Source organism: Prunus persica, chromosome G8, assembly GCF_000346465.2.
Source record: "Prunus persica cultivar Lovell chromosome G8, Prunus_persica_NCBIv2, whole genome shotgun sequence".
NCBI lineage: Eukaryota > Viridiplantae > Streptophyta > Magnoliopsida > Rosales > Rosaceae > Prunus > Prunus persica.
Window position 1 is genome coordinate 20,155,981 of NC_034016.1, and position 25,319 is coordinate 20,181,299.

The following is a 25,319-nucleotide window of genomic DNA, read 5'->3' on the forward strand; positions in this document are numbered from 1 at the left end:
TTCATCCCTTCCATCTATTTCTCCTTCCGAACTACATCCTTCTATCCAACCAAATGGAGTTCTAACGTTGACTACGCTGGTGGGGGAAACTTTGCTATCTCATCTATTATTAAAACTACAATTGAAGTTAAAAGAATTCAACTGTAAATTTCATGAGCCCATGATATCAAGTATCAACCTTGCTGTTGTATCTGAGTAATACAGTTGCAAAAACTAATCTTTAGGCATTGAGCGTTCTTAATATAAGTAAACAGCAACAATGCACATACATTGTGCACAGATAGCCATAAAATTCAAGATCAATGCTTACTAAAGCTCCAATTGTACACAAATCTACAACTCATTATTCCTTGAATGTCAACAAACATAAAAACGCATTGTACTACAACAACACAAGAACACCAAAAAAACAACAGGTGGGTCTTCAAGATACACTTACTACTTCTCCACTATCGTATCACTATTGCCCACCACCGCTCTCCTCCTCCAATTTCTGCACATAAGCCTTCAAAAGCATGACCAACTCCCTCGCCGGCGCCTGTATTGTCCCGACCAAGCTCGACGCCGGACTATTCAACGTCCCGAGCAACTTAGCATAAATCTCAGCCCTCGTTGGCATTGTCTCAAGCTGCTTAAAATCCCCAGGCGCATAAAACTTGCCTTCAAACACAGCACCGGTGAAGTCATTGCTGTCGAGCTTCTTCTCCTTCTGAAAGTCCCTGTAAGGCTTAATGGCAGGTGGGATTTCTTCGCTGTGGACAAAGAGCCAAGCGTTCATGCCGGTCATGCAGGGCTTGAGAGCCTCCCATGGAGTTCCCTCTATGGCTTTGTAGACCAGAGTGTTCTTGGCCACAATGAGCTTTGTGGTCTCGGGTAGGACTTTGCGGAGGTCTTGAAATTGCTTCACGGTGAGGCCTTTGTATTTGATGCCGGCCAAGAGATGGCAGTTCTCGAGATTCTCTTTGATGGTTTCGACGGTCTGTTCTTTCTTGGTGCGCGAGATGGCAGATCGGATTGTGGGCAGGCGGTGGTGGTGGCGGGTGGGTCGGGGGGTGAGGGAGAGAAATGGGTTGGTGGGTCGGGTCAGAAGGGTTTTGGACTGGGTTTGGGTTAGGGAAGGTGATGGGGGTTTGGAGGAAGGGAAGCTGAAGAGAGTGGCTTCCATTGCTGAAGAGAATGAGAAAGAGAGAGGAGGAAGCGTCTGTCTTTTGGGCTCACCTTATCTTATCTCTCTGCAATTTTTGAGAAGGGGTAGGGTGGGAAAATGGTGGGATAAGTGGGAAATTTCAGAAAGCCCCCTCAGGTTCAGATAATTTCACTTGAACACCAATTGCCAATTGGTATGAAAAACTATTTTGTGAGTCCTTTTCTTTCTTTTCATATCTGGTGATTGCTATATATTTCAATATGCAGGCATACTGTTGAAGGGAGAAAAGTGAAACAAAATTCTTGGAAGTAAAACAAACAAGGAAAAATATGACAAAAAATTTCCGGTATAAACTTTCTTTTGGTGACCAAAAGAGACCAACAAGTTATAGTTTGAGTAGAATACAATGCCAATTCGATACTTGAACATTCACCAGTTTTAGAGCATCCGCTAGGCTACAAGCAAACTGAATCTAAACCACGTTTGATCTAAACGAAAATTTTCCACGACAAAAAGATGATGAATCCCATTGTAGTAAGACCCGCCTTTGATCCAAAAAGACCCCAAAAACTGGAAAAAAACAAAAAACACCAAAATCTCGCAAGTTCGCAACTACGTTAAAATGTCAAAGTTTGCATCCCGTGCATTATGAGTCAAACTGAGCTCCCACTTAGCAACTCCACAAGCTCACCCTTCTTCATCTTTGAAAACCCTTTTACACCTTGAGACTTTGCAAGTGCTCTTAATTCTAGTAGCTTCAATGCACTCAAATCCTTACGTTCGATAAGTTGCTGTTTCTCACCGTTTTCATCATCGAAATTAAGAGTTTCTTCAGGACCTGAAGTCTCTTCCTCTAACAACTGAACAAGCTCTGGCTCGGGCTCGGGTTCAGGCTCGAATTCAAACTCAGCATCGACAACAGGCTCATGCTCAAGTTCTGACTCCAACTCAAGCTCAGGCTCTCGCTTTGGTTCTGGCTCTGGCTCTGGTTTAGGAACCCTCTCAAAATGATTCTTCTTTCTCTTCCCAATTGAATTCACATGTGGCACCGAGTTGCCTATGTGGTCATCCTCTGAATAAATGGGCTGGTATGTCAACCGAGGGATGGGAGACTTGCGTTGAAAATTCGATGCAGGCCTGCTAAAAGAGGCATTAGGTTCTTCAACCTCATCCTTCAAACTGTTATTTGAATCAAAAGAAGTTGTGCTTTTCCTTTCACTATATCGGGCATTCTTTTCTGGCTGGTCCAACATGAAGTCCTTGTTGCTGCCACTGTTGTTGGTTCTTTTAGCTTGCTCAACCGAGTGTTTCCTTAATAGCTTAAGGAGAGAATCCACAGTTTCATTCTCTTTTCCTTGCCCTTGCAAGGCTTCAGCCTTCTTTTCTTCTTTAACTGCACTTCTCTCCCGAAGTTGAGCCTGGACCTTCTTGAACAGCTCAACAATCTCTTTTTCTCTAGGTCCAGGGGCTGCAGTAGCCCCGAACTTTGTGCCACTGGAGAGGGAGACCAATGGCCCATTTTTAGACGACAGCAGATCAGATTCTTCAAGGTTTTCAAATCCATCTCTATCGTCATTTTTCCTATTTCTGCCCCGGGAGTACCCATGTCTGTTTTGCCTTGGGAAGTCTGGATTTCTATTACGTCCACTAGAACTTGCTCTGCATGTAAAAGATACCCCCTTGTAAGCACCATTCAGTGATCCAATCCTGACCTGTGACTTGAATCTATGGTTGAAACGAGAAGAGCAAGGATATGCAGGGGCTACTGTTCCAGAAATTCCCGAACACGGAAGGCATTTTCCATCTGATGGTCCATAACCATGAAGAAAACCATCATTATCCAAAAATTACAATGCAAAAAGCATAATCATGAAAATGAAAGCTCTGAGCAATATGCGCAACCCCCATTAACAGAGTCGTACTTCGAAACATTTTCACAGGAAACCAATCTTATAACACATAGACAAACATCCCCCACGCACCATACTGATCTTATGCTCCTCGTTCAAAAAAACTGATATAAAGATTTACTATTTAGAGAACCATAGTTGCAAAGTTAAATTAAATGAAACCTAACAAAGGAAATGGAAACCCAAACCTTACAACTAAGTTCTTCCTTAGCACTCAAATTCAGCTAGAAGTAATCAGTAAAACTGAACAGCATACAAATCACAAAAAATGTGGCAAGGCAACAGACAAGCAACAAACGCAGCTCCCAGGAAGCAAAATACAAAGATCAAACTAAGTACCAGAATTAAATTTAAAAGTCAAGCCAGCTACTCTCTCTCTCTCTCTCTCTCTCGCGTTATATGCAGGTTCTATTTGTATAAAATCATTTCAGCAAACACATGGTGGGGAACTCTTAAATTTGAAAAAAAAAAAAAAAAAAAACTTGAATACTTCAATTTCTACACAAAATACGGACGAAATCAATCTCAATTCCAATGACCCATATCTCAGAAAACAGAGGAGAAATGAAAAGAGCCTCGAATTTTCACGGAAACGCGAGGCAATTTTATATAGAAGGAGTGAGAAAATTCAAAATTGGGAACCGAAAACTACGAATATTCGAACACTGAGGCACACAATTTTCCATACCCTTTCGTTTTATAAGAAACTTACCGATTATATGGACGCCTTGTAACATTGCTACGTAGGTAAATGACTGAGAAGGAGTGTGCTCAGCTCAGTCGTCAATGGTGGTTCTGCATTTTCTCTTGTGCTTGCTTTGCTGAGTGTCAGTTTGCTTGCTAAACCCTATAAGCTATAGCCTTTGATAAGGGACTCGTTGGGTATTTTGATTCTGAGGTTTTGAGGGCGGTTTAGTCTTTTGGATCGGACTCGGGTTATATGACCCGATTCTTTCTCTCTTCGGCCCATATTGGAAAAGTGATTGTTGAGGACAGTTGGGTTACCCGGCCCAGTTATGTAATTTGATTAAGTTTTCTTTTTCTTTTTTGCTGAAGGAGTAAAATTTAATTAATTACTAAACTTGTAAGAGAAATGTAATTAAATTATAAATAATAAAGCTGTAGTTTATCTTCTTTGTTTTTGGGGTCAAAGAAGAAAGAGGCATTGGCCAACAATGATCATCAACAGCACAAAAAAGTTCTAGTAAATTATCATATTACGATTTTTCACCTTGCCTTACATGACATGGTTTCTTTTACATGAAATCAAGCTACTGATGCAAAGAACATGTTGCATCAAAGACGACCGTTTAGCACGGTGAAGGTATACGAAGCTCATTTTTATGATAAGTAAATTGGAAGTTGGAAGCATCGTGCTAAAATACAAGGCAACAGAGCAGGTTTGCAATTGCATGACATCTCCCAACCTCAAAAACCTGACATAAAAATTTGGTCTGTGTACCGTGACAGTTTCTTTCAATTCGCTGTACGTTAGTTGCAGCGAAAATAGAGCATGAATGGCATTTTTAGAAACATTAGGGTCAAGCAACCTCATACAAAGCATGAAACTAAAGACATGCCAAGGATTCAAATATAGTCCAAAAACTTGACAACATCTGGATTTCTTCTTTTCTTGGATAGTTTTTTGGAGTACAGTGCTCTTCTAAACAAAAATACCGTCCTGAACTCAAGTTCCTTACAGGTCGCTTCATATTCTTCAGCAAAAACAGAAGGCACCATTACTGAAGTATGAGTACCTGAACAGCCACCATAAACGTACAACCATCCCATGACTCAAGAACTTGAAATTCCATCTTTATTTTTCTTCTTGTACTTGAAACAGGGAGAAGAAAAGAAAGAAAAAAATTTGAGAAATTGGGAGGAACATAGTTACAACCAAATGAGTCATTGCTTTATAAGAGCATACTTCAGTCAGGCTTTGTGATTTTTTGCCATCTCATCGACATCCAATTCAACTTGGAGCACTGGTGTATCCTTTCGCATGCTGGAACGACTGGACAAAGAACATAAGAAACACAAATATTAATCACCACAGAACTTCTCCTCATATATAACAAAGATGAGTTAAGCAGTTTCAGGTTGAGTAACTCGCCTGTTCTGCACAGGGCCATGATCCACAGCTGTTCGTAGGCAATATATGACTCTGCCAACTATGTCTGTCATGGAAACCGGCCCAAATTTCCGACTGTCATTGGCTTCCTGCCAGAAATAAGAATGAAGGTTTATCCATTTGTGCCCAAATATTCAAGTGATGCAATATGGAAAATGCCATTGTTGATCGTAGCCATTGCGTGCATATCTCAAAGTTAAAATATATCAAACAATGAATGGCTCCAAATTCTAAACAAAAGATTATGGAACTATAAGGCATATAAACAAGAGATTATGGAACTATAACTGATTATTTGATGCATGTCTCGCATGTTTATAACTCTAGGTAATTGTGATATATCCATCTTTAATTAGTACAACATATTCAAGTAATCATTGGATACATTTATTTTTACCCATGCATAAATACTGTCTTTTATTTCCAGTAGTTTCCTATATCCTGATACTATTTCGCCATTTCCATAATATTGCTTAAAGCTTTCTAATTTGTATTGCTTAACTATAGCTCATGACAGAGTATTATTAAGGATTTGATAGATGTTACAACCCACTAGACTGCAATAACAAATTCCCCGCAACCTACTGAGCATTACATATTAATGTAAAGATGGCAGTCCACTCGGCTGCTGTGCTATGGCCAATTCCAAATAATAAAACATAAAAAGAAAATGCGGATAGACTCATAAAGTAACTGTGTAGTAACCCAGCAAATATATTTGATACATTTGTCTGAACATAATTATCAAATTTCCAAATATTGCAAGTACCTTGGGCTTCAAACTTTCATTATCAGCCAACACCCAGCATTCATCCTGTTCAAGAACAAAAGGCTCATCCTTTTCATCAGTAGACAACATTTCATACCCTTCAATAGCAGCCAATCTTCTCACCAGATAATTATCTGCCTTCTCAGGGTCCTTCAAGACCACTACATCCCCAACAAAAACACGCCTGTCAGATAAATATGAGGATGTCAATTGAGCTGTTAGGGAACCATAACATCACATAAATCAATATGAAAAGGAATATGAAAATGTTTCTCATAGAGGTATCAATATCTGTAAATAAATAACAAAGGTAATGATTAAACTGGAAGGAGCTCTGCTCAGTGTCTTTGAGAGTACACAACATGATTAAGCACCATAAAGCTTATCACCAAAACCATTTGAGAATTTAAAGCACATGTTGAATAAAAGATTTTGAGATAATACAGGTACATGGGTCTGCTTTTTAACAATATACAGAGAGACTCAATGAGAGCAAACAAGCCATGATCATACATATTCATATGCATCAAGTTCAATTTTGTGTATCCCTGGAAAAAGACGACACTGCCAACCCAAAATGGTTCACAAAGCGGTTTATGACCAACTGAAGTCAAAGTGGACAGTCATTTTCCTAAACTGCACCTAAATTGAAAAGGTTATAAATCTTAAAGAAAAATGCCCTAACTGCTCAAGTAATCCATACTATCCCCAAGTTTCTTAAGGCATTTTTGAAATCACATGTCCACATATTAAACCCACTACCATTTGCAGTCCCTCATAAGAAGCTAAGCTTGGGTCAACAACTCAACAACACTTTTGTTATTTAAGATGCACAATGAAACATCTAAGATCATTATATGAAAATGCTAAACTGGTCCTGAGAGTAACTTTTGGAAGAATAATATTAACACTCAAGAACAAAAACTCACAGAGAGGAAATCTAACTCGCAAAAAGAAGAGAGGACGTATAAAATGATAACTACCTTGGGTCTGCAGCTGGTATCTTCCGGACAAGAAGAGTACCCCCTTGCGCACCTATACTAGGGGCCATCTCCTCTCCTTTATTCCAATGCAAGTACGTTAACTTTCCCTGAAATAGATTTTTCCAAACGGCATCACCTAGTTCTCTGTCCGTGATTTGACCTCTTTGATAGTTCTGCATCACATGCAAATTTCTGCCATAAAAACTTAAGGAACAAGAAAAAAAAAATCATTTATACAGTTTTCACTGACTTAACCATAACCTGGGTGAATGGAAAGCACAAAAAGTACCATTACGATTGCAGGAGAACTGGAAGGAAACTAAATGTTATTTGACCATATAAGCCATCAGATGCGCTAGCCAATTCTGCTACTAAATAGTAACACCGACTAACGAAAGGATTGCTTATATTACATATCTGGCTCGCAACAAGTTACACATGAAAAACTTTGAGGGAGACAAATGGATCCCCAGTTTCACCTTGAGCTTTAACTTTCAAGAGAGACACAACAAAAGTGCAGTGTACTACAACGTATCTCATGTTTTGAGTACTAATTGTTAGCATATAGTGTTCCTAATTGTTAGCATAGCTACAAAACTAACTTTAGCTTCGCCTACTTTGATAAATCAGTAAACAAAAGTAGTGAAAATTACTGATTATCTCTTGGTGATCTTTCTCCAGCTTTTTGAACGCCTTAAGAAATGCCAAACGTAGCAATTTTCAAGCTGAACTAAGCATGTCAAAAAATGCATTTTCGAAACTACCACTAATCCAACACACACTCTCTGACCCATATAGCAATATAACACGAGAAATATTTATACAACACCAATTCCTAAGGAAACAACATTGAAACTGAGAAAAAAATATATAACAACGGCATCACCCATGAAATTACTAAGAAAATGAAACAACCAAACCCTTATCTATGGCAACATTTCAACACAAAGAAAACACCATCAAATCACATAATATGATTCTCAAAAATCCCATGAGGCCCATTATTTCCCAAAACACAAAATCCCCAATACCAAAGCTCACAGCTTTAACCTCTTCATCGCAGCAATCCAAAAACCAAAACCCATAAGCGGAAAAATCAAAGCAAAAATGACAATATCGGCAAATGGGTAAGAGTGATAATGGAGCTGAGATAAGTGAAGGACCTTCCAGCTGATAGTGGCCGAGTATTCCAGCTTGTGGGCTATGTACCGGAACCAGGTTGGGAGGGAAACCATCGCGAAAGAGACCACCTGCAGGCTGCAGCTTAACTTCTTGTCGTCGTTGTTGTGGTACGATATTTGTGTCAAGCTGCAATTTTGGGCATTTTCCCTTTGCTTTTCTTAAACCCCTAAAAATTTCTCCTTTATTATTTTGCTCTCGTGGGCTTTCGCAAATCGCAAATTTTAACGATGATGTAGTGATACATTGGTGTTGAATGTTTAATCACAATGTTCTGATGATATTGTAGCGATACGAAACGACATGTAGTTTGCACACTGATACATTGCACGACGTGCCGTTCACAAATCCTGGAAGCAATTTTGATGGGTTAATGATTTATAAAGCATGACTTGAAAAATTACTAACCAAAATAAATTTGAATTAAGCTCTAATTGATGGTCCTTGTCACTTGAGAAATCTTCATCCAATCTAAAACCTAGACACTTTGAATTTTAATTACTCGTTGAGATTAAAAACTAAACCATAGTTACATCAAAATAATGTGTACTGCTCTTAACCTAAATATTACTTATATATAAATATGTTAGGTCTTGGAAAATAATATTTTATTTTATATACAAACAATATGCTACTTTAATCTAATCTAAAGTATGAGGAGGAAGATTCGAACTTGGGTGCACAGTGAAGAGCACATCTGCTTTAGCCAATTTAGCTAAATTATGAGGGGAAAAAAAAACTTAAGTTATGTATTTTTAAAATTTTTTTTTTTTGTTCTAAGGGAGCCGAAGCTGAATGACAAAACTACATAAACAAACTTTTGGGTCCATCAACCTCACTCAAATCTTCCAATAGATAATGTCCAACCCTTCAGGCACACCCTCCCAAAATCTATATCCCAAATATAGTTTTGAGCTCAGAAGTGTCAATTTATCCGCAAGGCAATTTTCTTCTCTATATTTATGAGAAATACTGCGGTCTTTGGACCTAAGCATCTTCTGGCAGCTAGTCACCAAACTATAGGATGGATGCTCTTCTTCCAACTCTGAAGAAAGCATTTGCATAGTAATTTGAGAATCAGATTCAATATCAAGTGGGAACCATTTCTTGTGGCATGCCAAAACAATTTCATGGTAAATAGCCCATAATTAAGTTTGCAGAACTTGCCTAAAGCCCATGTTTGCAAATAAGCCACCAAGCCATGCACTAGAGTAATCTCTGACAACTCTCCCAGCTCCAATGGCACCATCCTCAAATCTACAATCATTAGTGTTTAATTTGTATCTACCCTCCAGAGAAGGTTGCTATCTCACCAAGAGATGTTGCTTGCTAGGCTTAAAAGCCTTCACCTTAACTGTATCTTTACACTCTGTCATATCTTTAAGTTATGTAATTTGGTTAAACTTGTGGGTTGAGTTTATTTATTTTTTTGTCGATAATGGGTTGAGTTCATGCACCACTAATTGAACCTACATTTTGAGTTCAATCCAATTATTTTGCATAAACTGAGAAAGGTCAAACCTTATCATTGGTTCGAACAATCGTTTGCGGATTAAGTTTGTTTTGGTTGATCATGTATTCATAAGTTGAAATTTGATTGAACATATATAATAGTCTCGGTTCACATCTTTTACAGCATCTAGCTTATTTAATAACTTTAAGATGCTCAAATAGATGAGTTACATCATAAAAAGTCTATTCAACAGTCTTATCAAACTCAATAATCAAAGTTGCAACCTCTTTCTCTCTCTTCAAAATTAGTAAGTTGATATTGTCTCTTCAAAACATATAATTTTACTTTGGAAAAACAAAACTTACTTGAAAATGTTAAAAACATGCATTTTAATATTTTCATATAATAAATACGTAGACACTTTTCACGTGTTTTCATATATTTCATTATTTTTCATGATACTTCACTAGAATTAAAAAATCTATCAGAGCAAAAATAATTAAAGTAATAAATAGATTTTTTAAAATTACTATATAAGTTAACAAATTTTAATTTGAATAATTTAATTTATTACTACTATTAAAAATGCTCTTAACCTATTAAATTGCTCGACTTATATCTTTCACGTGATGATATGAGAGAGACATATAAACAAAATTGCATACAACTAATTGCAATTTGCATGCAACAAAAATTCGTTGAGAGGAGCAAGTCATCTCTAATGCGATTCATGCAAAGATACATCCAAATTTTTTATTTTTATTTTTGTTCTTCTTCGGGGTCAAAGCTTATATCCACAATCCAAGTTCTAACTGCCTTGACACCAAAAACAAAAGCCACGTGGCAAAATAACCCACCAAAATCCACGAGGCCGCGAACCGAAAGGAGTGACAAAATCCCTGTTTTGATTATTCTATTTGCGCCACGCATTATCTTTGTTATCAGTTTTGACCATCCCCATCTCTCTCTCTCTCTCTCTCTCTCTCTCTCTCTCTGAAAGGTCAGAGCTTTAAGCTCAAGGCCAATACACCTCAAAAAGCCTCCGATTCTCTTTCTCGAAGCCTCACGCTCTACGCAGACCCTGCAACTTCTACAGTTTCATTCTCCACCAGCCCCAACTTTACAACAGGTTTGCCAGATTTTTCAGCTGCTCATCAATTTCACTGATCTGTTTTGTTTTCGCGTTTATTATGGATCAATCAGCAGCCAAACACATCTGTTTTGGAATTTGATATATATTTTTATATGCAGATACAATTTATTCCATTTTACTGTTCAATTGCTTCAATTATGAGTTATAATGAGACTGAAAATACTGTACTGTTTTATGTATTTATTTGTTGAAATTAGGTGTGTAAATTTGTATTTATCCAAACTTGAAGAGACTGATAAGCATAATGGACAAGTTGAATCTAGCTCAATTGGGTGAGAGGTTAAAGATAGGTGGAGCTCAAATGGGTCGAATGGTTAGTGGTAAAGTGAAGGAAATTCTGCAAACCCCGACCCCTGAATCGAAGATGATCGATGAAGCCACATTGGAGACCTTGGAGGAGCCAAATTGGGGTATGAATTTGAGGATATGTGCAATGATCAATAGTGAAGAGTTTAGTGGGTCCGAAGTCGTTAGGGCCATAAAGAAGAAGATTTCGGGCAAGAATGTGGTGAGCCAGAGGTTGAGTCTTGACTTGTTGGAGACTTGTGCTATGAATTGCGAGAAGGTGTTCTCCGAGGTTGCGTCGGAGAAGGTGTTGGATGAGATGCTTAGAATGATTGAGAATCCACAAACAGATGCCGAAAATAGACAAAGGGCTATGCAATTGATTAGGGCTTGGGGAGAGTCTGAGGAGCTTGCATATCTACCTGTATTTCGTCAAACTTACATGGTGAGCCCTCTTTATATCCGATATAAAGCATTTAATCATGTGTTTGTGTCATTTTAATCATGAGTTTCGAACTTGCATCTGTTTGAGCATTTGATCTATCTAACTGTTTTCTACTGAAAAAAAGGAAGAGAGTTTTTCTTAAGCTTTGTTTGGCCCTTGAGTATTCTACAGTAATCCTCTAAGGTTTTAAACCAGAAACTGTTGTGTAGTCCAGTTACAAATTTTCCAGTCATGTTCAAGTTCAACTGCCTTGCCCATTCAGCTGTTAATTTTGGCCTGCCCGGATGTGTTGACTGGGGTACCTTGTTTTGTGTTTTTAGCAATGCTGGTTTTCATGCATTTAAGAGACTCTGATATCCAACTTCTTTTCTGGGTGTTATGCAGAGCTTGAGAGAAAGAAGCACCAATCCTTTAGCACCAGAAGGGACTTCACCCTCGATGCAGTCTACCTTGGAATCATATGTTCACGAGCCGCTGTCTCCCCCTGAAAGATACCCTGTACCTGACACAGGATTGCATGGAGGAAATCATAATGATTTCGCCTTTAATTATCAAAGCCTAGCAGTTGAAGAAAAAAAGGAGTTTCTTGTTGTAGCTCGCAATAGCCTTGAACTGCTGTCTAGTATTTTAAATACTGAAACTGATCCAAAACCTTTGAAGGTATGTTTCTTACTTCTTAGCAGAGAGCAATACTATATCTGAATTTTATAATTTTTGTCCAAAACTCTTGAAGTTGAGCATATTCCTGTTGATTTATTAATCTTTCTGGAATAAATTCTGCCTCAAGTTACAAGTACAACTACGTGCATCACTTGCTTAACAGATGCCATATTTCTATTCTTAAGCATCCACGTATCACCTTGTATTCACTCTGTAATACTTTGATACAATTATTTGATGAACGACAATATGCATGTGTATTATAAACGAACAACTAACCTCTTTCTAATATATAAAGAATATAGAAATGTTTTGGGACCTAGGGGACAGAATTTTCCATGTTCCATGACTCACGACTGTGGGTGTGTTGGTGCGCGAGCGTACAAGTACATGGCTGTTTGTGCATCTTCCTTTCCTTTATGATTATATATATGTGCAATGATAGTCATTTAGGAAGCATTTGGCTTTTTACTATAACTTTAGTTCTTTCACTTTTTACCTAATCCCAAGGTCAGCTTGTAGGCAGAAGACATTTAAGCTAATGGAGTTTGATTGCAGGAAGAACTAACCCTGAACATGCTGGACAAGTGCAAGGAGTCTCAGCCTGTTATTAAGAGGATTATAGAAACCACTACTGATGACGAAGGGATGCTCTTTGAGGCTCTATTTCTTCACGAAGAACTTCAACAAGTCATTTCCAGGTATGAAGACTTGGAAGGTTCTCAAAAGTCTGGAGTCCAACAGCTTGAAAACCCTGAAACCACCAACCATGACGGGGTGAAAGCTGTTCAAAATCCCGGAGAACTGCCCGGAAACTCTAACAGCACTGCTCGTGAGGATTCAGAAGACACCCAAAAACCTGGTGGAAAACTGCCCGAAAATTCCATTGCTTCTGAAGGCAATTCATCTGCTCCTGTAGGAACCAATACTGAAACCAAAATAGTGGATTCTCCAAAGGAAGACCCCAAGATCAGCAGTGAAAAAGTCGGTGAATGAAGGAAAAGTGGTGGTGTATCCAATCGAGCTCGATACATTTGGCAGTATGCCTGCTTTGTCGATGCCTGTGTTGTCATGGCTGCGCTGCATTCATGCTGATGACTTTTTATTAGCAAACTAATACTGTTGGTTAGGAGTGTTCTCCTTTTCCCTTCATTATGGTTGACGTAATTAATCGTTTCTGTAAACATGCTAGTATCTTTGTTAAGCATAGATTGCGGACTTTCGATGGGGACATAGTTGTTTTGGGAAGCTGTCTCCAAACTCGATGCCCCTAAACCAGTCCATTATATCTCTATGTGCTCATCCATGCAAAGCCTTTTTCTTTTCCTATTTTTCTTGTTTGATGAACTGCTTATTTGCCGCTCTTGTCAATTCTCCTAGCACGTTCAATGGCTTGATGTCAATGTGTTCTTGTTGTGGCGCCTATATCAGTGAAAGAAATGGATCTAGTTATTTTTCTCTTCACAATGTTAAAAATGTATCAAATGCAAGAAGGTTTTGGGTGGGGCGGTCTGACCACATCATCAGTCTTACAATTCCTTTCATAAATAGTATGAACCCTTAAATTAGGTTCCTTTCATAAATAGCATGAACCCTTAAATTAGGATTAAGATGGGTGTGGAATGGGACCCCAAGGATGACTTCATCTTGGGTGAGGCGGTCGGATCACATCAATCTTACAACTCCGCTTATAAATAGTGGGTGTGAAATGGGACCCAGGGATGACTTTGGGTGATGTGGTCCGACTTCATCACCCGCTTTCGCCCCAAATTTTAATTTCCCTTTACCACTGATTAAAAAGATGGAGAAATTTGATGCAAGAAAGTCAGCAGAAGGGGCGAAAATGTAGTGAAAATGGATGCTAGAGTCTTCGCATTATAAATACCAAAAAAGTAGTGAAAATGGATGCAAATACGCAACGCAGTGTCCATAAGCGTTTAATGAAGCGAAGTGAAAATGTTAATGTGCAGTAGGACTTGGTGCTCTTCGGGTATGGTCATTGGTTGGTAACACACTAATTCTGCAAATTCTCCCTCTCCCGCCAATTCCCTAAAATCCCCAAAACCTCCTTTTTTCCCCTTCAATTTCCTTCCACTTTCCCGGAAAATCGACCTTCCATTTTCCGTGGAAATCTCACTCAGCTTCTGCATCTCTACTCTCTACTCGTTTCCCCTTCAACCCTAGCTTCAATTTTCATAATCAAGCCCTAATTTTCCACATTTTTGAAGTAAGCCCTAATTTCCACATTTTTGAAGTAAACCCTAATTTAGTTCGACCAGCTATGCCGTCCCTGGTCTCTCAGGGCAAAATCCTCCGGTTGGAGCTCGAGAACTTCAAGTCCTACAAGGGCTTCCAAACAATCGGCCCCTTCTATGACTTCACGGCAATCATTGGGCCCAACGGAGCCGGTAAATCCAACCTCATGGACGCTATAAGCTTCGTGCTCGGCGTACGGACGGGCCACCTCCGTGGGGCCCAGTTGAAGGACCTGATCTATGCCTTCGACGACAAGGAGAAGGACCAGAAGGGCCGCAGGGCCTATGTTCGCTTGGTTTACCAGCTGGCAAATGGGTCGGAGCTTCAGTTCACGCGGGCCATTACCGGCTCCGCCGGCAGCGAGTATCGTGTTGATGGGGCGTCTGTGTCGTGGGAAGAATACAATGCTAAGCTCAGGTCCCTTGGAATTCTTGTCAAGGCCCGCAATTTCCTCGTCTTTCAGGTCAATTTCAAAGACCAGATACATTTGAATTTCAGTGTCTGATATGTAATGTGAGCTTAGGGTATTTATTTTGTCTGTTCAATCTAATTTGGTTTTTCTTTCTTCTATTTTCTGTTGGCTATTTTTTTGGGGGTTGTTTTGAAAGCTGAGAATTTGGAGAAAAATAAGGAGAGACGGGAAAAATCAATACCATTTATTTGCAACGCCCTTCGTTAGTTGAGAAATGGAAACTAATGTTTTAAAAAATTATTCAAATGTATGAGACTCCATGTAGACTTCATTTTTAAAATTAAAGAAGTTATTGGACATTGCCTAACGGGTAGCTAACTGTGAAAGGAAGTTTTTAAGCGTGTTCCGCTATTTTTCATTAAGGTTTCAAATATTCTAAGACTATTTCAGCTTGCACGGCGGCTTTGATATTTGCAAAGCATGGAAGTTAGGGGTGACTTCTAACAACCAATTATCTTTCTCTTTTAGGGTGATGTGGAGTCCATTGCTTCTAAAAATCCGAAGGAACTCACTGCACTTCTTGAGCAGATCTCTGGGTCTGATGACCTCAAGAGAGACTATGAAAAATATGAAGAAGAAAAAGCCATAGCTGAAGAAAAATCAGCTCTTGTTTATCAGAGAAAAAGAACAATAGTGTTAGAAAGGAAGCAAAAGAAAGAGCAAAAGGAAGAAGCTGAGAAAAACCTCCGCTTGCAAGATCAATTGGTGCGCATCTCAAGGTTTTTTTTGCTTGTTTCATACATATGCACATGTGTGCTGCTTATTTGTGTATGCATGAATGTGTACATGGGTTACACATGTCTGCGCTCACTCAGGCATATGCATGTTTTGTATTAATATCTTATATCTCCTAGTTTCAGAGATTGCAAAGAGTAGGTTTTCTCTCTTTTACTAGCACACACTGACTTATCTGTCTTGTGTGCACATGTTAGTGAGCATACACCCACACATGTAAAATAAATCCAATATAGGCTAGGTGAGAAGTGCCTGAATATCTCAAACTTTTCTCCATGCAGAATTTTAGTGAAGTTTGTTTCTTGTACAAGCTCAACAGCTTTATGTGTTTTTCTTTGAATCTCGTCTCATAATTTCTAAGATTTGTCTTATGCTAATTATGTGATCACATCTATTCTTTCTTGCAGAAATCATTGAAGAGAGAACATTCTTTATGGCAGTTGTTCAACATAGAAAAAGATATTACAAAAATGACTGAGGAGCTTGAAGCTGAAAAGAGAAGCCGCGAAGAAGTTATGCAAGAACTAGTTGAGTTCCAGCAAGAAGCAAGCAAAAAGAAGAAAGAACAAGCAAAATATCTGAAAGAGATTGCACAATGTGAAAAGAAGATTTCTGAGAGAAGTAATAAACTTGACAAAAGTGTGAGTTTCTTTGGCTTCAGTGGGAGATAGAAAATTCACATGAGATCTGTGTCCATTAACAAGAATTTGACTTTAGCATATGGGGCTGAATAGGGCTCTCATGTACCTTTAAACAAAACTGAGACTTAAGAATGGTAATGACCAAATAGGTCATAGTGGTTGAACCGGGGACCTTAACCTCATGCAGCAAACCAGTTTAGTGAAACCTAAATACCCAGTATGAATGTACTTGGCTATTTGTCACACTGCGGCATATAGATGTGCAATCAGTGTTAGATCGCCTGCATGTACTATATTTATATGTTGGCGAAATGCAGGTGATTTTGGGATATTTGTGATATATCGCCAGTTTTGTTTCCATTTTCATATGTTGACTTTTACATTTCTGTTATTGCACAAGTATCCTCTCCATGCTCAAGAAGACAAATTTATGGATTATTTGATATATTTTTTTGTTTTTGTTTGCAGCAACCAGAGCTTCTGAAACTGAAAGAGGAAATGTCTCGTATAAATGCAAAAATCAAGAAAAGTGAGAAGGAGCTTGCTAGGAAAGAACAAGAAAGGAGAAGACATAAAGAGGATGTAAAGGAGCTGCAGAAGGGCATACAGGATCTGACTGCAAAACTAGAGGATTTACATGAAAAAGCTCGAGACAGTGGGGATAAATTGAAGTTAGATGATACTGAATTAAGGGAATATTTTCGAATGTAAGTGTTTGGTAATTCCTTGGTATATCTTATTGTGATGGTAGTGTTTGGTTTACTTTTATTTAGCTAAAATGCCTTGATCCAAATGTAATCCAAACTCAGTTTCCTTGGTGGTTGACCCCAAATTCCACGTTCTTTTTCAAGTTTGAGCCAAGGATTGAATTTTTGGTCCTGACTATCCTTTTCATCATGGACTTGTTAAATTACATTCACTTAACCATTGTGCTTTGCATATAAAGTTTAACTTCTTAATATGATTTTGTAAATTTTCATTGGAATGTTGATGTTGCAGCAAGGAGGATGCTGGTATGAAAACTGCAAAGCTAAGAGATGAGAAAGAAGTTCTGGATAGGCAACAACATGCTGATCTTGAAGCTCAAAAGAATCTGGAAGAAAATCTTCAACAGTTGAGAAGTCGGGAGGGTGAACTGGAATCACAAGAGGAACAAATGCTAACAAGGCAGAGAAAAATTAAAGAAAATTCTACGAAACATAGGGATGAAGTTAAAAGTCTGAATAATGAACTGCATGCGATGCAAGAGAAACATTTACATGCCAGGTTATTTAGCTTGCTTGTATGCTTCTTTTACCAGACATTAAGATAAAATATATATTGAATTTTGTGTTTACTTTTATCTTTTCTTTTTGGTGCCCACACAGACAAAAACATGAAAATCTGAAGTCAAAAATTGATGAAATAGAAAAACAACTACGTGAATTGAAGGCTGACAGATATGAAAATGAGAGGGATTCCAGGTTGTCTCAGGCAGTCGAGACTCTCAAACGCCTGTTTCATGGTGTCCATGGCCGCATGACTGATCTCTGTAGGCCAACACAAAAGAAGTATAACCTTGCTGTTACTGTTGCTATGGGTAAATTTATGGATGCAGTTGTAGTTGAGGATGAACAAACGGGAAAGGAATGCATCAAGGTGCTTTATGATCTCATAGGTTTTTTAATTGTTGTGTTTGTATACATTAGGCTGTTGACATCAAGAATCAAAACATTGCTTTTGTACCTTTATTTTTACAATTAACAATTTTTGTACTTAAAATTCACTGAGCAGAGACTGAGCAGAGTTGAAACATAAATGTGAATGACCTTACATTCTGTTACCATCCCATCACTATAAATTCTATTGGGGTTCTTTTAAGATCCACAGTAAAGAATGCAATGCTGTTACTGATCCATTTGCGTTCTTGCAGTATTTGAAAGAACAAAGGCTTCCTCCTCAGACATTCATACCTCTTCAGTCTGTCCGTGTAAAGCCAGTAATGGAGAGATTGCGCAACTTAGGTGGTACTGCGAAGCTGATATTTGATGTAGTCCAATATCCTTTATCAATGTTTGATTGCATAGAATTCCTGATTGCAAAACTTCATAATCCAGTCTTGTGGTTATGATCTTACAGTACAGTAGTCTGGGCATTTTGTATACTGTCAGTGTGCAGCGTGCTTGGCTGCTTGTATCAGTGTATGGAATACTTCAGGTGCTGTCTGGTCATCTCATAATTCTCCCTACTCATGCTTTTATGTGCTCGTTTTTCTTCTTTCATCTTCAGCGATGTTTCCTTCATGTGATTCCCACTCCTCTTGTCCTCACTTATGCATTTATTCTGGTGATCATATTAAAGAGTAAAGCATCAAGTTGATCTGTTCATGAATCTGCCGCAGTTTATGTCATGATAATCATACCATTTCATATTCTTTGATGTATGTTGCCTCTGTTCTTATATGTTTCCATTTGTAAGATTAAACTGTGAGTTTGTGCATGAAAATCTGAAAAAGCTGCTTTTAATTTGTGGACTTAACAACCACACATTTGATCCTGCCTTGGAGAAGGCAATTCTATTTGCGGTTGGCAACACTCTTGTTTGTGACGAACTTGATGAGGCTAAGCGTCTCAGCTGGACTGGCGAGAGGTTCAAAGGTAATTAGTTTGTATATTTGTAATTGTTCTCATATTCTGTGTTAACAAGTCATGTTCATATTAATTTAAGTGTTACCTTTTTATCTTTCCAATATAAATTAGTTGTAACTGTTGATGGAATTCTGCTCGCGAAATCCGGCACAATGACTGGTGGTACCAGCGGTGGAATGGAAGCCAGGTCAAATAAATGGGATGACAAAAAAGTTGAAGGTTGGTTTAGACTTTTCTGTTTTCTAAATTCTAATTTTAATTTTTGGGTTATTCTGGACGTGGCTTTAACTGCTTGCATTCTGTAGGATTGAAGAAGAAGAAAGAACAGTTTGAGTCAGAGCTGGAAGAGCTTGGATCAATTAGAGAGATGCAGATAAAAGAGTCTGAGACAACTGGTAGAATTAGTGGACTTGAGAAGAAGATCCAGTATGCAGAGATTGAGAAGGTAACTACAGGGAGTTCTCTTCCATTTTACAGATGAAGGTTTGCCTGATGGTTTAAATTGTTAGTTTATAATTCTTTGGAGCTTTAAGTAAACTGTTAATAGGTATTTACGTGTGTATCCGTTCCCACTTTCATATCTTGTTATGGTCTCCCTGCTAGATTCGTGCTGCACTTTGCCTGAAATTCTGTTCAGGGGGTTAGCATAGAATTGTTTCATATAACATCCTGAAAATGGGTTTAGATTCTGGCATAACTTGAGTGGCATAGAAATTTGTTGAAATCTTTACTTTCAATTTGTTGGTCTGGAGTAATGTGGTCCAGAGGCTGCAGGCTGAAAAGTTAGAACTGTTTCAACATGTGCTGTGGTCTATGTTTAACAAGTTATATGATCTTAGATGTAGAGTGGTGGAAGTATGGTGTAGCCAGTTTCAAAAATCTGAAATAGTAAGGGTTTTTTGTTTGTGGTTTTTGGGGTGGGAATGCCGTGCCTATATATTTGCACTACAAATTGACATTGGCATATCTTTATTTTGCCTTATACAATTATGCTTTGTTGCGGATTGACAAATAAGACAACTTTTTTGCAGAAAAGCATTAAGGACAAACTTGCAAACTTGGCTCGGGAGAAGCAGAATATAAAAGAAGAGATAGATCGTAGCAGTCCTGAACTTCTGAAGGTCTTTTTATATTTTTTTATTCTGATGATGAGACGCTTAATCTAGTTTATTGCAGTATTTTATTTCAAACCTGTAGTTCCAGCAGTTTTAAATTTTGCTTGCAGTTGAAGCAAGCTGTAGATAAGCGGAGCAAAGAAATCAATAAGCTTGAGAAGAGGATAAATGAAATTGTTGACAGAATCTACAAAGATTTTAGTAAATCTGTTGGGGTGGCAAACATCCGTGAGTACGAGGAAAATCAACTCAAGGCTTCCCAATATATGGCTGACGAGAGGCTTAGTTTGAGTAGCCAGCTGTCAAAGTTGAAATACCAGTATGTTCTTGCATCCCCTTCCGTTTATCTCTCTGACAATACATGCAAAAATCAACAAAAATGTCAATTTAAACTCGTTCGAGTTTCATTTTCCTCATTTCATTTATCTTTCCCGAAACAAAACAGATTCATCCTCAAATTTTAAACTCAAAACAATCTGCTTTCTCCCTACTATGAGATGTTTGTGATGTACTAGTTGTATGGCGGCTGTGGTACTCGCGCAGATTATATGATGCAATACTTTTTTATTTGGTTGCTTTCAGGTTAGAGTATGAGCAAAATCGGGACATGGAATCGCGGATTAAAGAACTTCAACATTCTATTAGTAATTTGCAAAAAGATTTAGAACGGGTTCAGAAGAAAGAGGCTGAAGCCAAGTCAGCGGCTGAAAAAGCTTCTGGTGAAATTCTTCGATGGAAGGAAGAAGTACAAGGTATGAAAATGGCTTGGCGGGTGCCTTATTACTTATAGGGACATTAAATTTGAACTTTTATGCAATCAGCTTGAGGTTGAATTCTTAAGTTATTCAAACTGGTCAACAAGTCAATTTTTTCTTCACATTTTTTTTTTAAATTTTTAAAAACATTTATTTTGTCCTCCTATTCTTGCAGAATGGAAATCCAAGTCAGAAGGGTGTGAGAAGGAAATCCAGGAATGGAACAAGCGGGGTTCTACAGCTACAACAAGCGTATCCAAACTTAATCGACAGATAAATTCTAAGGTTGGAATTTAGTTTTGTTTTCACCAATTGTGCCTACCTTGTTCTAGTTAAACTTAAAAGGCTTACATATGTTTTTCTCATGTTATAGGAGGCACAGATTGAGCAGCTGATGTCACGGAAGCAGGAAATAGTAGAAAAATGTGAACTAGAACAAATAAGCCTACCCATCATCTCAGATCCAATGGAGACTGAATCCTCCACAATGGGCCCAGTTTTTGATTTTAGTCAGTTAAATAGGTCTCAATTGCAGGATAGAAGGCCCTCTGAACGGGAGAAACTTGAGGTGGAATTTAAGCAAAAAATGGATGCCCTAACATCGGAAATCGAAAGAACAGCTCCAAATATGAAGGCCCTGGACCAATACGAGGCTTTAAAAGAAAAGGAAAGGGGTGTGACTGAAGAGTTTGAAGTGGCTAGAAAAGAAGAGAAAGAAAAAGCTGATCTGTTTAACTCAGTTAAGCAGAAGAGGTATTAATTGCTTCTACACTACTACCAGATCCTGTAACAAGTTATAATTCAGTTGATAAAAGATTATTGACACAGTATCCTATTTTGGTAACAGGCGTTTTCTTTGGGATAAAAACTAGAAAAAAGAATGATTTATTTTCTATTATTGAAAGCAAATACATTATATTCTCTTATGTTGCCTCCCTGCAACACCTACTGTCTTTTAATTCAGCTGGGGTTTTTTTTTCCGTGGTCAATGCAGGTACGAATTGTTTATGGATGCATTCAACCATATATCTAGTAATATTGATAAGATATACAAACAACTCACAAAGAGCAACACACATCCACTGGGTGGAACGGCATATTTGAATTTAGAAAATGAAGATGATCCATTTTTACATGGCATCAAGTATACCGCTATGCCCCCAACAAAGCGCTTTCGTGATATGGAACAATTATCTGGCGGAGAAAAAACTGTTGCAGCATTGGCATTACTCTTTTCGATACACAGGTGTGTTTAAAAGTAGATAGATTTTTTTTTTACCTTTAAGTTTAATAGTCACTATCACGCATGACATGTACTAATGGTTTTTTTTTTTTTTCCTCTTATGAATGACTTCAGTTTTAGGCCTTCACCATTTTTCATACTGGATGAAGTCGATGCTGCACTAGATAACTTAAATGTTGCTAAGGTTGCTGGATTCATCCGTTCGAAGTCCCGTGAAGGAGCCAGGGAGAACCAGGATGATGATGGAGGCAGCGGTTTTCAGAGCATCGTAATATCTCTAAAAGATAGCTTCTATGACAAGGCCGATGCTTTAGTTGGGGTTTACAGGGACTGTGAAAGGAGGTGAGCTTCATGTTATAATAGGAGTATCTGTAGATTTTCATTATTCATTTCATATGGCTTAGTAATGCAATAACTGTGCTTGCTTAATGCAGCTGTTCGGAAACTCTGACATTTGACCTGACGAAATATCGGGAGTCATGATACGGCTACTACAGGCTTCAGTGTTATGTAGATACAGATCATTTTGCACACATTCCTGTAATCACTGTACATAAGACTAAGATTTGTGGCTGTTGGGATTGTTGTTTTATTAGGCATGGAAATCAGCAGTTAGTTTCTTCTGTGTTAGGCATGTAAAAATCACTGCTTTGGGTTATGTTTTATTAAACAGTATCTTTCACAAAGCAATCAGCTCTCTCTCTCTCTCTCTCTCTGAAAAAGCCTGTGAAGTACCTTCTCATTCGGATTGTTTTCTACTAACCATTTGTTGTGGTTTGCTTATAAGAAAAGTGCGAGTTCTTACTTACCTTTTTTTCCCTTGTATTTTGCTCATTAATAAAACAGTTTACTTTTATACTTTTCTCCCTTGGAGAAACTCAAGTTTGACACCAAAACAAAAATCTAGATCTTTCTGTATTGGCCGCCTAATCGTTCGTCAATTAAGAGCCACTAATTCCATGCTAGCCAGCCTGCCACATCAATTACTGTTAAAACACTTGTAATTTGTTCGGCAAGAATACCGAAACAATTTTGGACCAATCTAACCATTAGTTGCTGCCGTCATTGACATAGCCTAAATTTGGCGCCAGCGTAACCACACAGGGCGCAGGGTTTCCCAAAACCTTTGAGGTCATAGAAAAAGGAAACAAGAAAAAAAGCTTGTATTTTTCGTGTCTCTGTATCGATCCCAATTCTCAGCCATTGAATCTGAGCACCGCTAATATTCAGTTCTCCGGAAACAGCTGCCAGAGCTGTGTGTACAGGAAGGAACTCTGGCGGCCCGGAATTCTGAAAACCATGACAGAGAAAAAGAATGAGCAGAACCCAAAAGAGGAGGGTGATCATGTCAGAGAAAAAGAGGAGAGCCAAAGCAGCCAAGAAGATGATCAAGAAGAAAGCAAGAAGAGCCCAAGAGAGCAAAACCCTAATAATAGTGGAAACGAAAGCACCCAGGAAGATGAAGAAAGTGACATAGAATTTCTTGGCCCTGCAATTTATCAAGAGGCTGAAACCACACCTTGTGTTGAATTGAAGCAGAGCGACAACAAGAAAAAGAATAAAGCTTTATTGGAATTGAGGTGCAGGGTGGAAGATGCAATTGTTGGGAATTATCTTCTGGGAAAACCCAACAAAATGATTAGCCCCGCTGAAAGTGCCAGGCAGAGAGAAGAGCTTAGGGAGATTAGTCTTTGGGGTGTACCTTTGTTGCCTAGCAAAGGTCACCAAGGCACTGACATTGTGCTGCTCAAATTCTTGAGAGCCAAAGATTTTAAGGTCCTTGATGCATTCGAGATGCTCCGGAGGACGCTGAAATGGCGAAAAGAATACAGAACCGATGAGATTCTTGAAGAAGAGTTGGGGTCTGATCTTGAAAATTTGGTGTTTTGGAGTAGTGTGGACAAGGAGGGGCACCCTTTGTGTTTCACTGTGTATGGGCCTTTCAAGGAGAGGGAATTGTACAAGAGGACATTTGGTTCTAAAGAGAAACGCCAGCAGTTTTTAAGGTGGAGGGTTCAATTTATGGAAAAGGGCATCAAGAAGCTCAGCTTCAAGAAAGGAGGAGTGGACTCTATGGTTCACATTACAGATTTAAAGAACTCGCCGGGGCCGGATATGAAGGAGCTTCGTTCTCTTAGCAGCAAAACTCTGGTGTTGCTTCAGGAAAATTATCCAGAGCTCATTCAAAAGAATGTAAGTGATTCAAATAAATTTAACTCAAACAATTAGTTTTTTTGCCAGCTTTCTGTAATTTGTATGAATGTATGATCTGTGTTTCTTGATTAACATTTGCAGATTGTCATAAATGCTCCACTTTGGTACTATGTGGCACATGTTCTCAGATCAAGGCTCCTCAGTCAGAGAACTAAAAAGAAGTTCGTGTTTGCCAGGCCTTCAAATGTTACAAAGACCCTTCTCAAGTGAGATTAATGCTAACTATATATTAATATTTGAATGATTAGTAATTTCTTCTCCTCTGTGTTGCTCTAATATATAACTTTTATCCTTAAATTTGTTTCGAAATCGACGAAAAAGGTTCGTAGACCCGGAAAAACTCCCAGTTCAATATGGTGGCCTCAAAAGAGAGCAAGATCCTGAATTCACACCAGAAGACAAAGCATCAAGGCGCTCAGTCAAAGCAAACACAACTGCCTGCATTGAAATCCCAGTTGCTGAGGTACTTAAACGTGATAATTAATTATCAATCAACCCTTCTGAAACATGATGATCACTTGGATGTTGTTTTGATTAATTGAATTGGGTTTAATTATATTTAGGGTGGTTTGACAATGGTGTGGGAGCTAACAGTGGTGGGATGGGATGTATCCTACAAGGAGGAGTTTGTTCCTGATGATGAATGCTCGTACAAGATTCTGCTCCAAAACAAGAAGAGATTAGGTCAATGTGTGAGAAATTCCTTCTATGCTAATGAACCAGGGAAGATTGTGATCACCATTGAGAATTGGACCTTCAAGAACAAGAGGGTTCTCTACAGATCCAAATCCAAACTCACTGTTCCTGTGTACAGATTCTTGTTTAACAAATAGCTAGCTTAATTAGCTCTCTACTTATTTACTCTATCTGAAGCTTGTTTTCTATAGAGCAGAACAGAACAGAACTTAGCATTTTTACATGAAATGATATGATCATTCTGTAACCCTTGTTTCTGCTCTTTCTATGGGGATTGAAAATGAAGATTATCTAGATGTGCTAATATTATTAAAATGTCGTATTTTGACCAAAATGAAATTAATTATAGCCCCTTTTTCTACTGCATATGATCATTGTGACATATTTATTCAGAAGCAGACAAACAATGGCTGCCAGGGCCCGCCTGGTTGCCACATAACTCAACCAAAT

General features: G+C 38.4%; 6 protein-coding genes across 7 annotated transcripts; 3 read left to right on the forward strand and 3 right to left on the reverse strand.

Moving 5' to 3' along the window:
* LOC18768022 (50S ribosomal protein L10, chloroplastic) lies at positions 205-1,372 on the reverse strand. The gene has a single exon (XM_007201202.2). The coding sequence runs from the start codon at positions 1,163-1,165 to the stop codon at positions 461-463; it is 705 nt and encodes a 234-aa protein (XP_007201264.1). The 5' UTR covers positions 1,166-1,372; the 3' UTR covers positions 205-460.
* LOC18767267 (rho-N domain-containing protein 1, chloroplastic) lies at positions 1,476-3,930 on the reverse strand. Its single transcript, XM_020553647.1, has 2 exons — positions 3,770-3,930; positions 1,476-2,951 (listed from the first exon to the last, which is right to left on the reverse strand). Exons 1-2 carry the CDS (start codon positions 3,792-3,794, stop codon positions 1,801-1,803), a joined length of 1,176 nt encoding a protein of 391 aa, XP_020409236.1. The 5' UTR covers positions 3,795-3,930; the 3' UTR covers positions 1,476-1,800.
* Positions 4,549-8,377, reverse strand: LOC18766645. 2 transcript variants are annotated; one of them, XM_020553649.1, is made up of 6 exons: positions 8,104-8,356; positions 6,941-7,113; positions 5,958-6,141; positions 5,171-5,277; positions 4,985-5,071; positions 4,549-4,890 (listed from the first exon to the last, which is right to left on the reverse strand). In XM_020553649.1, exons 1-5 carry the CDS (start codon positions 8,173-8,175, stop codon positions 4,990-4,992), a joined length of 618 nt encoding a protein of 205 aa, XP_020409238.1. In that variant the 5' UTR covers positions 8,176-8,356; the 3' UTR covers positions 4,549-4,890; positions 4,985-4,989. The 2 variants fall into 2 exon arrangements, with proteins under 2 accessions (XP_020409238.1, XP_020409237.1); XM_020553648.1 differs by having other exon boundaries at positions 4,549-5,071; positions 8,104-8,377.
* LOC18768067 (target of Myb protein 1) lies at positions 10,483-13,518 on the forward strand. Its single transcript, XM_007199839.2, has 4 exons — positions 10,483-10,701; positions 10,923-11,455; positions 11,840-12,115; positions 12,674-13,518. The coding sequence occupies exons 2-4, from the start codon at positions 10,970-10,972 to the stop codon at positions 13,109-13,111; spliced, it is 1,200 nt and encodes a 399-aa protein (XP_007199901.1). The 5' UTR covers positions 10,483-10,701; positions 10,923-10,969; the 3' UTR covers positions 13,112-13,518.
* Positions 13,934-22,767, forward strand: LOC18767976 (structural maintenance of chromosomes protein 1). The gene is made up of 18 exons (XM_020569849.1): positions 13,934-14,834; positions 15,312-15,548; positions 15,986-16,219; positions 16,688-16,926; positions 17,219-17,485; positions 17,587-17,857; positions 18,132-18,256; positions 18,746-18,855; positions 18,958-19,065; positions 19,152-19,291; positions 19,878-19,967; positions 20,072-20,280; positions 20,544-20,713; positions 20,892-21,001; positions 21,090-21,469; positions 21,711-21,962; positions 22,074-22,301; positions 22,394-22,767. Exons 1-18 carry the CDS (start codon positions 14,397-14,399, stop codon positions 22,440-22,442), a joined length of 3,657 nt encoding a protein of 1,218 aa, XP_020425438.1. The 5' UTR covers positions 13,934-14,396; the 3' UTR covers positions 22,443-22,767.
* Positions 22,978-25,203, forward strand: LOC18768133 (patellin-6). Its single transcript, XM_020569850.1, has 4 exons — positions 22,978-24,152; positions 24,255-24,379; positions 24,495-24,636; positions 24,737-25,203. The coding sequence occupies exons 1-4, from the start codon at positions 23,259-23,261 to the stop codon at positions 25,004-25,006; spliced, it is 1,431 nt and encodes a 476-aa protein (XP_020425439.1). The 5' UTR covers positions 22,978-23,258; the 3' UTR covers positions 25,007-25,203.